At 44.6% G+C, this 10,722-nt stretch overlaps 1 protein-coding gene across 1 annotated transcript in view; it reads right to left on the bottom strand.

Annotated features, from left to right (window-relative positions):
• Window positions 1-419: 419 nt before the first annotated feature.
• Window positions 420-10,722, bottom strand: part of ABCA4 (ATP binding cassette subfamily A member 4) — a 139,608-nt gene continuing 129,305 nt past the window's right edge. The window contains exons 44-50 of the mRNA XM_065927798.1: window positions 9,657-9,798; window positions 7,491-7,625; window positions 6,492-6,595; window positions 6,312-6,404; window positions 3,990-4,239; window positions 2,619-2,705; window positions 420-1,111 (exon numbers count right to left, since the gene is read on the bottom strand). Of these exons, the coding sequence (XP_065783870.1) occupies window positions 1,076-1,111; window positions 2,619-2,705; window positions 3,990-4,239; window positions 6,312-6,404; window positions 6,492-6,595; window positions 7,491-7,625; window positions 9,657-9,798 (847 nt within the window). The 3' untranslated portion in view covers window positions 420-1,075. The remainder of the gene's footprint in view (window positions 1,112-2,618; window positions 2,706-3,989; window positions 4,240-6,311; window positions 6,405-6,491; window positions 6,596-7,490; window positions 7,626-9,656; window positions 9,799-10,722) is intronic.

The following is a 10,722-nucleotide window of genomic DNA, read 5'->3' as shown; positions in this document are numbered from 1 at the left end:
GCGGGATTTAGTTCCCAGACCAGGGAACTAAACCTAGATGCAAATAATACCCAGCTGACAGTGGATAATGTCTACATGTATTGCCAGTTGGGTGTTGTCTCAAACCCTGCGAAGCTGACTTGACATGGAAGATCAAGACTGGCTCATTACAGAATCTTGCTGTGACTGGTACTCCTTGGGGCAATTACTCTCACACAAGCTGATGCAATGATGGCAAGCCATATGGGTATAGAGAATGTCCAAAACTATACCAGATGGTGTGTTCAGGGAGAGGAGTGAATTGGGATAGTTTGTTGTAAGTATGTTTGCATTTTATTTTCTCTTTAAAAATCACACACACACACATACACACACACACAAAGCAGATCCACTTGAAATGAGAGCAGTATGGAGGCCACAGCCAGGAGGAAGATGGACCAAGGCTTCTCCTTCTGTGGTCTGGATGAAACGCGTTTTGTACTCATTTGGTTGGATAAGTTTCCCCATCAGCTGTTTCGGGTGAGCGAGTCAGTTCCTGTTTCCTTCTGAAAAAGCCTCCATTTGGAGTCTACTGTGTGCCTCCTCTGTGTTCGTTTCTGCTGCCAAGGGATTGCTTATGCTGGCTGGTGTGACCGAATGACCATATGGCAAAGGCTTCTGCACTTTCAGCTGCCCAGAGGTCTTTTTAAGCTGCAGCAGAAAACCTGGGCAGTGTAGAAGGAGATCAGATGGACTCTCTTCATCTCAGTTTTCTGAAGAGATGGTTCGATGGCTTTTAGACTTTAAGTTAAATGGCCATTGGTCAAGTTCTGAAGGAAGCTCAGCTGAGGGCACTGAAGTCTATCAGACCATCCAAGTTTACAGTTTATGTTTGTTTCCTTGTCTGTAATGTTTGGAGCCAATGATCCTGCAGGTTCTTCTGACTCTACGATCCAGATGTTTTAAAGATTCATGCCCCACCATGCACGTACATGTTGACATGTATGTTAGCCACACCCTCTGAAACATTTCTTATGGTGCCTTTTGGTTTGTTTTTTTAGCCCAAGGAAGTTATCATGTCCTTACTGTCTTAAAAGCCAAGAAATCATAATTAAGGTCATCCTTGAGGTGCAGAATTCCCTTTGTCCACTTCCTATAGAAGAAAATAGTTTTAAAATGGGATAATGTAAACAAAAACATAATTACTATTTGTTTCATGACATTTACTTATGTACAATGCTCTGCAGGTGGGTTTTTGCAAACCTTTATAAAGGTTGTATGTCACAGAGTCAGAGTTAGGTTTTGAACCACACATTTATTATAGAAAAATGCCGATTTAATAAATATGCTGCAGTACGTTTTTGAGTATCTGTATGTTAATGTGTGACAGGCAAAATAGAAAATGATCACATCCAGTAAGAGGGAAAGTTTGGAGTTAACTGCTGCAGGTTACAGACCATGAATGCCCCTTGTCAGGTCCAGAGATGACCTGGTACTACCCCTTTAAGAGGGCATATGCCAGCTGGGGGTGGGGAGACCACTGAGAGTTTTAGGAAAAACTTTTGAAACCAAATTATGTATTCTGAGTTACAAAAGGAATTTGTAACTGCAACTCTTTTCAAAGAATAATTTTCTGCTGGTGTAAACAGCAAATATAAGATTTATAAATGAGAAAGAATGGCTGGAAAATCTCAGCAAAACTAATTTTCCCTGGACAGATGCCTTTATTTAGGTATTCCTGGGCAAAGTCAGCCTTGACAAGTAGCCATTAGGTCTCTGCTGGTCGAGAGAAATGGGTAAAATGCACCACAAACAGTGGCTTGGAAAGGAGAATTTCAATCATTACCTGCACCTGGTTCTTCTCACAATTAGGAAACTGGGAGGAATGAGAACTTTATGGGAAATTAGGCTTTGCACTCTTTGCTTATTGAAAAAAATACTTTGATTTTATTTGATTTACTCTCCAGGTAAGTCAGGAGAGGATGGCTGAATTAATTTGATCCTTTAACACCCCAGGCTTAGGTTGCCTCCTCCAGGACTTTCTCCAGCTCTTTTGTTCTCTTTCTGGGGAGCTGGGATGAATGTGTTCCTTACGTGGGTGCTGTGTCAGGGAAGGAATGTGGAGGCACATATCCCAAGAGTTATGACAGGCCAGGATACATACCTTTTATTGTTACTTCCTTCATCATCTTGAAATTTTTATAAAGAGCAAAGAGCCCTCTTCATAAAACAGAGAATAACCTTTACTCTAGCCAAATGAGAACACCAGTGAAATGAGTGCCAGTTAATTTCCTTACGTTGAAACTCAAACATATGACCAGATGTGTATGTCAAGTATCCCATCAACTGATTTTAATATTCTCTATCTTCCCTGCTTATTTCAAAAATCCATTTTTTTTTGCTATAAGCAAAAATATATGAGAAAGTTCTTTTCAAAAATGTTCTCTGATACCATCCAAGTTTCCTGATTATAAAAGGAAGGTACACAGCTACCTTCGGCCCAGACAAGTGAGGAGTGGCAGGGAGGAGGTGAGGGCTGGTGTGGGTGGGAATATCTGCAGGAGGCACGTCTGGGGCCCCTGCAGGCCCAGTGAGTCAGCTGGGTCCCTGAGCCAAGAATCTGCCTCAAGCAGTGGACGGGGAAGGGGTGGCAGGGGTACCTTGGCCTGTCGGCTGGCTCCTGCAGCTCGAGGGTGCAAAGGGAGGTCGTAAGTTTCATTCTGCTGTTTAGCAAAGTTCACAAATACCTGGAGGCAAGAGAAGGGCAAGAATAGGTAGATATTTCCAGAACAGGGCACCCTCCCCCACCCTCCCACCCACGCACTTTGTTGTTTGCCACAGTCAATGTGCAGCCCTGCTGGAGCAGCCTGTGTCCTGCCCAGGGCACAGGGCTTCTTCTTAGACTCGTGAGCTAAGCCAAAGAGTGCCCACAAGAGGACTATGTGTAAACGAGGCAGAGTCTCAGCTAGTGGTAGCCTCCTAAACCTCTACAGGAATAACTGAAAAACCAAAACCAGGAAGACAGGGGCTGATCACTCCAGCTTTCTACTCTCAATTCAATGTGCAGTGTGACCAACTCTTGTCCCTGCCTCCATCTACTTATGCTGGCAAGAAGGTCCTGGGAGCCAGTTCCTCAGACAGTAAGCAGAAACTTGCCTATTTCTACTGCTATGCTGAGTAGTCTTTAGGGATATTTATTAAAAACAAAACAAAACAAATAAAAACCAATGTAACCCAGAAACAAATGTCCATATGGATGAATGGATAAACAAAACATGGTATATACACACAATTGAATATTATTCAACCTTAAAAAGGGAGGATATTCTGACACTGGCTCCCATACGGATTTACCTTGAGGGCATTATGTTAATAATGTTAGATGCAAAAGGACTAAAATTGTGTGATTCTACTTCTTCGAGGTATGTGGAGTAGTCAAGAGAAAGTAAAACAGTGGCAGGGGAGTGGTTCCTGGGGAGTTACTGCTTGATGAATACAGAGTTTCAGTTTGGGAAGATGAAAAGTTCATGGAGATGGATAGAGGTGATGGTTGTACAACAATGTGAATATACTTAATGCCGCTGAAGTGTAATGCCACTTAAAAATTATAATTACATATATTGTATATATATATTTTACCACAATAAAAAAATGATCATGTTAAAAAAACCTCACACATGGCACATACATTTATCAAAACTCACTGAATTGTACACTTTAAATAGGTGCATTCTATTGTATTTAAATTAAGCAGCAGCAGAGATGATTTGAAAGGAAGAAAGGGCTATCGCCACAAACTGGGAAGGAGAAAAAATGTCATAGTGTTGTGAGGAAGAATGCTGTAAAAGAGTCAGTGAAGTTTGTTGATGACGGAAATACTCTTAGAAAATGATTTCTGATTTTCCAAGTTTTGCCCCAGTGGACAGAGGGACTTGGTGCTTGGGCACGTCCTCCCTTGCCCACACGTAGATTCCAGCCAAGCTGGGCACTGCAGCCCAAGCTTTGCCCAGCTGGGCACCCCGCAGCCTTGCCTGGTCCAGTGTGGTCTGCGTGACCGAGTACTCCTCGATGAGCAGGCTGTCCTTGTGGGAGACGAGCAGCCGGAAGATCCTGGCCAGGGAGGAGGAGGAGACCTGGAACTGCAGCATGTTGTAGTGCCTCTCCCTCTGCACGCTGCCCGGGAAGTTCCCCTGGAAGAACTGCTCCACGGGGCCCAGGTCAGGAAGCAAGTCGTCCTTTGGGGATTTGATTTTCATCGTGACAATGTAGCCGTCTCCAAACCTGGGGGATGCACATGGGAGTGTGGAACAGCCCTGTTAGCAGCTGGATCTAAGGAAATTCTGAAATGAGGACTAGACTTATCACAAATATTGGGGATTAAAGGCCCATACTATAGGTCTCAAGAAGAGAAGGAAGCGGCTACCCACTCCAGTATTCTTGCCTGGAAAATCTCATGGACAGAGGAACCTGGTGGGCTCCATGGGGTCACAAAAGAGTCAGACACAACTTAGCAACTAAACCAAAATAGATCTTGTGTGCGTGTTTAAAACTAGGACAAAAAGGGCCATGATGGTTCCTGGAGAGGTGGTTTGACACTAGTTTTTAGAGGTCTTAATGCCTCATGTGGTGAAGTGGGTCTCCAGGTCTATGTCACACCTTCCTGTGTCCACCTTCTGGAGACACAGGTGTTCCCTGCTCTGTTCCCTTTAATGTATGTGCTGAAGTCGTTTGTCTGAGCCCTGTGCAGAGTTCACAGGCTGCCCAGGGCTTCCTCAGAGGTGGAAAGACTGCCTGGGCCTTTAAGAGACTGGCCTGGTGGGAGAAAAGGCTTGGGAAGGCAGTGCTTCCCTGGGGAAGCTTCCAGAACAAATGGAGCTGCCAGGCCCAGGGCCACGGGTGCCTCCCTCCTTCACTCACCAAGTCACTTGCATGTGGATAAATGGTCCACTAGAGAGTGAGTGCCTCCAGTGCTCTTGCCTGGAGAATCCCAGGGACGGGGGAGCCTGGTGGGCTGCTGTCTATGGGGTCGCACAGAGTCGGACACGACTGAAGCGACTTAGCAGCAGCAGCAGCAGCAGCAGCAGGGAGTGAGTGCATGGCCAGATGGCATCCCTTCACACTTATCTCATGGTATACTTATTTCAGTGCTCCGTCCAGGATCCAGGGTTGTTTCCCTTTACAATAAAATGCCTTTACCTCTCAGCCCTGGAAAAGTAACCATCCTTCACCCAGGATGTTCCCGCTCACCTGCTCTCCTACAGGAAACTGAGGACTGAGAGGGAAAGGGGGTAGGGAGCATCCATTCTCCCGCAGGTGGACACTGCAAGCTGCTGACATGGTGACCTCACATGCTGATGTCCCTGTATAGTGTCCAAGCTGTAGTTACTCAAGATGTTATGGGTCTAGTGCCCAGATGCAGCTAATCCATTAGGCCTTCCTCTCAATTGTTGCTGCATATGATGCATTTGAAGCCTGATGTGTGCTATACAAGACACTCCCTTGGAACATCGAGATGAAGTGTCTTGGCACAGATGCAGTGGATTATGTTTCACCAACTGGCACGGTGACTTTTCTACTCTGGGTTCTCAAAATGTGTTTGATAAATAAGTAATAATTTAAAGTCCACCCTTCCTAGCTTATAAAACATATCAGAAGGCAAGGGAGTATGGCATTATTATCCAAATCTTATTTTTAAGTGATTGTGCACTTTGGCACACAAACTGTCATTAATAACACATTATTTACAGCAGTTTACAATTTATCAGGACAGGATAATCTTGCTAAGGATTACTGGCATTGCTTGTTTGTCATATAAAACATGGTCATTTCCCAAACTCAAAAGTATATGATTCTGTATTTTCCAAGTCTCCTATAAATGTGTTATAATACTTTCATAATTTAAAAAATAAAAAAGAAAGAGGAAAAATAAAGCATATGACATGCCAGAAAGAAACTGACTGTTCAGGCTGTTTGGTCTCTGGATTGCTCCTATGTTGGTTGTGGACTCATTAAATAGGTCATGGGTTCTGGATTGTTGGGATAAGTGGTGGGATAACGAGGCAGTGGTAATGACCCTCTCTCATCCCAACTGGGCTCTGCATCTGCCCCTTTCAGAATCCCCATCTGGAGCCTCGGCAAGCCTTCAGCCACAGGCCATTAGCTCAGTAAAGAAAAGCTACATTCAGCACATCAGTTTTCTCCACCTGCTGCTGCAGAATCAGGCTCAGATACCTCTGCCCGTGGCATGAGGGAGCAGCAGGACTCTCTCACATGTCAGAAAAGAGCACAGGCCCTTGTTGACTCCCCGCTTCTTCCCTGAAGGTAGCAAAGGCAACCCCCCACCATATCCTTACTTGGACTTGAGGTGCTGGATGGTGCCCAGACACTGAAAGGCGCCCCTCACCATGATGGCCAGCCGGGTACACAGGGCCTCGCACTCTTCCATGCTGGGGGCGGGGAGAGAGCAGGTGAGGGCTGAGAGGACTGGACTCCATCACCCGCCTGCCCCACCTCAGCCCCTGGGAATCTCTTGCCTGTGGGAGGTGAGGACCACGGCTCTCCCTTCTCTGATGATGCCCATGATAGTGTTCCACAGCATGCGGCGTGCCTGGGGGTCCATGCCTGTGGTGGGCTCATCCTGTGGGGAGGCAGAGGGCAGAGGGCCAGGCTGGGAGCCAGCCTCCCCCGGTTCCTGCACCCTCCTTGGCTGCACCGTCCTTTCTCTGAGCAACGTTGCTCTCTGGCAGACACTCCCCAGTGAGCAAGAGCCGGGGAAGGCAGTACAAGGCATGGAAGGCAGGGGGTGAATCAGGAGCATGAAGAAACATCAGCACGCCTCTAGATCTGCTTTAGCCCACGAATGAGTTAAAATTCATTAAAACATGATAGAACTATCTTTAAAAAAGAAAATAAAATTCTCTACATGTGCTTGCAAGGAGGCAGGAAGAAAGCTCTGGTGACTTTTCAGGGTCCCTTTCAAGTCCTGTGACACATGCCCTCATGAACCCCAGACTACCTGGGAACAGGGCCTTGGGCCTGGTCCAGCTTTGGTGAGAACCACATGAGCCTTCGTTCCAGGCCAGTGCTCCTGTCCAATTAGGACCTCAAAGAGGCAACCCACTCCAGTCCTCTTGCCTGGAGAATTCCATGGACAGAAGAGCCTGGCAGGCTACAGTCCACAGTGTCACACAGAGTTGGACAGGACTGAGCGACTTTCACCTGCACCTTCACAGGCCTCCTCAGGCAGAAGTAAGTTTGACCAGTCACCGACGTTGTGCAGAAGGGCTGAATTTCCCTGCTCTGGGCCTGAAGCCCCACTAGAGGCTCCCTAGGAACTCAGAGTAACAATGTGCTTTGACTCTGGTTTCCCCCAAGAGCTGTGAACCAGACATTGGACTGATTCACTCAACATGAACAGTATAGGAACAACCCAGACAAACACAGACGACTGCAGTTCCTAAATCCGCTGGCTCAACCACAGAGGTGCGGCCCTCGGCTCTCGCGAGCCCTCGGGAGGTCTCCAGGGTCCTCACCAGCAGCACCAATGGTGGGCAGCCTATGAGCGCAATGGCTGTGGAGAGTTTCCGCTTATTTCCTCCACTGTAGGTGCCGGCCAGGCAGTCTGCGTAGAGAGACAGGCCCAGGCTCTGAATACTCCAGTTTGTCACCTAGGGAAGAGGAAGAAATCCCATTTGGGAAAAACAAACAAGCAAACACCCCGCCAATGCAAAGTCTTGGGCTCCTAGATCTCACTCCTCCAGGATGACAGACCCAGTGAGGCTGAAACATGATGACTTATGGAGTGGCTCAAGGCCTTCAAGGGCCAGGCGTCTCCTTTCCACTCTCAGATCCTTAGATCCCAGTAAGGTTTGGTCTGCTTCACACCCATTGGATGCAACTCCCTGAGAAACAGTCTTCAGCCTTTCCAGAGCAGGACAACACTTCTTATCCAGTGTCCTGGACTATGGTTAGGAGTGGAAGAGGAAGAACTCTGGCTCCAAATGACATAAACCCACTTAATCATTTACTTAGTCCTATAAAACATGTAAAATTGTTTCAGGAGTGCTTTTCCCATGCCTCTATAAAAAACAAATTGGCTAAGAAGAGCTCATAGTTTGTTTGTAGTTCTTTCTCTCCACTCTGCCTGCCCAAGACTGAGGATATACAGTCAAATATTGTGTCATTAGTTATTTGTATTAGTTCTTTTCCCCTCCTTCTGTATGATTATTATATTCATTTGAGATAAAATTGGATTAATTGGTTTTAGTTTGCTTTCAGTGTTAGGATTTCTTTTTGTTTTCACTTTTACCTCTATCTCATTCTTACTGATTTAGTTATATTTTTTGAATATGTAGAATGTTATCCTGATTCCAAAAGTTTAAACTATACAAAAAAATATCCTGAGAGAAGTGTTATTCCCTCCCATTTCCCTTTCACCTTATTTCCCTCTTGCTGATCACCACATTCATTGTTTTCCAGTTTATCCTTGCTGTATCTTTATTAGTAAAGGTAAGCAGACATATTTATGCTTTCTTATTTGTCCTACTTTCTTACATGAAAAAGTAGCATTCTGCATGTGCTCTTTTGCACTTTGCTTTCTTCGTTTAACAGTATCTCCTTGAAAAAAAAGTCAGTATCATTCACAGAGCTATTTTTTTGGTTTTGATTTTTCTTTTTGGCCACACTAGGCATGGCATGTGGGATCTTAGTTCCCCAACCCCAGGGATCAAACCCATGACCCTGGCAGTGGAAGCAAGGGTCTTTTTTTTTTTTTTTTTAGTTGGAGGCTAATTACTTCACAACATTTCAGTGGGTTTTGTCATACATTGACATGAATCAGCCATGGAGTTACATGTATTCCCCATCCTGATCCCCCCTCCACCTCCCTCTCCACCTGATTCCTCTGGGTCTTCCCAGTGCACCAGGCCCCGAGCACTTGTCTCATGCATCCCACCTGGGCTGGTGATCTGTTTCACTATAGATAATATACACGCTGTTCTTTTGAAACATCCCACCCCCACCCTCTCCCACAGAGTTCAAAAGTCTGCTCTGTATTTGTGTGTCTCTTTTTCTGTTTTGCATATAGGGTTATCATTACCATCCTTCTAAATTCCATATATATGTGTTAGTATGCTGTAATGTTCTTTATCTTTCTGGCTTACTTCACTCTGTATAATGGGCTCCAGTTTCATCCATCTCAGAAGCAAGGGTCTTAATTGCTGGACCACCAGGGAAATCCCGGTTGTTTTTTTTTTTTATAGCTGCATAAGACCTTGTTGCATGTATTTATGGCATAAATTAATCAATCAATTTCCTATATGCCCGAACATTTAGCTATTTCCAATATTTTATGACTAAAGTATAGTGAATATGCATTTTTGAGTATGTATTTTTGTACTGTGGGATGTGTGTCTTCAGGGTAAATGCCCAGAAGTGGGATGACTGGATCAAAGGGTAAATGCATATATCATTTTGTTAAATAGGAAGGTGGGAATTTTTTTTCATCTGTTTTGTTGACTGCTATACCCTTCTTTTCCAGAAGAGTACTTGGCACACAGCAGACACTCACTTGAGCATTTGTTGAATGAATTAATGGATAGCATGTTCTAGCTCTCCCATCTTTAAATAAATGCATTCTCATGAAACAGGTTCATGCTTTACCAACTATTAAGTGGACACAATAAACCATGTTAAATTACCCTTTCAATTTCCTCTGCTGGTACACCTCGAAGCCGGGCATAAAGGCAAAGATGTTCTCGCCCTGTAAGCAGGTCATCGATTGCATCGAACTGAGGACAGTAGCCCATACTTTGATGGACATCAGAAATATTGGTCAAAATACTGCAAGAAGAAAAAACAATTAGTAGGTTTCCTTCACAAAATGGGTGACCAGAAATCTGGGACTGGAGGAGTTTCTGCCAAAACGATAATAAAGCTTCCTCTCCTCTTTTCCCATTTTTGCTTTAAAAGTATGCACAACATTTAGGAATCAAAGTAGGGGCTCTTTGGTTAGAAACTGATAAACTTCAGGAGTTCTGAGCTTTGAATCCAGTTGGATTCTCCCAGATTTCCCTATCTAGGATAAACTGAATACCTGTTACCCGAAGTCAGCTGTGCTTTTAGATTGGATCACCTCATGTGTGAGTTTAAAAACAAAGGGAAAATCAAATTTAAGAAAATGACCAATGTTTTTTGATCCTTTTCAAATATTTGGGAATAGCTAGAGAAGATGCATGCTTCCCAATGGAAGTGAACTTTTCAACTTGTATTTACTGACAGAGATACTGTCAATGAAAGGGGAACCAATCAGATCACCACCCAGAGCAAGAGACTGGTAGAAGAGATGAAGAGATGAAATGAGTTCTATCAACTCCTTCTAATCAATATATTCTCCTCCACTAAAAAATATATTGCCTTGATGAAAAAACAAACTGACCATAGGCTGGTCTAATTTTCTTCCTCCTTCTCTCATAGCTTAGGGTCTAAGAATGAAGGATAGATGCAATGGGATGGGACAGAGAGAGGCCATGTACTTCCCTACTATGATAAAACTACTTAGGTATGGCCAATTAAAATCGCCCAGGGAAGCAAGGAGGGTACTTCACCAAAACCACAGGAACTACTACACTTAAGAGCCCCAGTCCTGTGTCTTAAACCTATAGTTTCTTTCTAGTTTCTGTCTTGATTTTACATCTCATTTTGATGTCTCATGGTAAATCTTATTTCATCCCCTTGCTCTTCACTCCCTGCCCTCTCCCCCTTTTG

The sequence above is a fragment of the Muntiacus reevesi genome, chromosome 1 (assembly GCF_963930625.1).
Source record: "Muntiacus reevesi chromosome 1, mMunRee1.1, whole genome shotgun sequence".
Lineage (NCBI taxonomy): Eukaryota > Metazoa > Chordata > Mammalia > Artiodactyla > Cervidae > Muntiacus > Muntiacus reevesi.
This window is presented reverse-complemented; position numbering and strand designations above follow the sequence as displayed.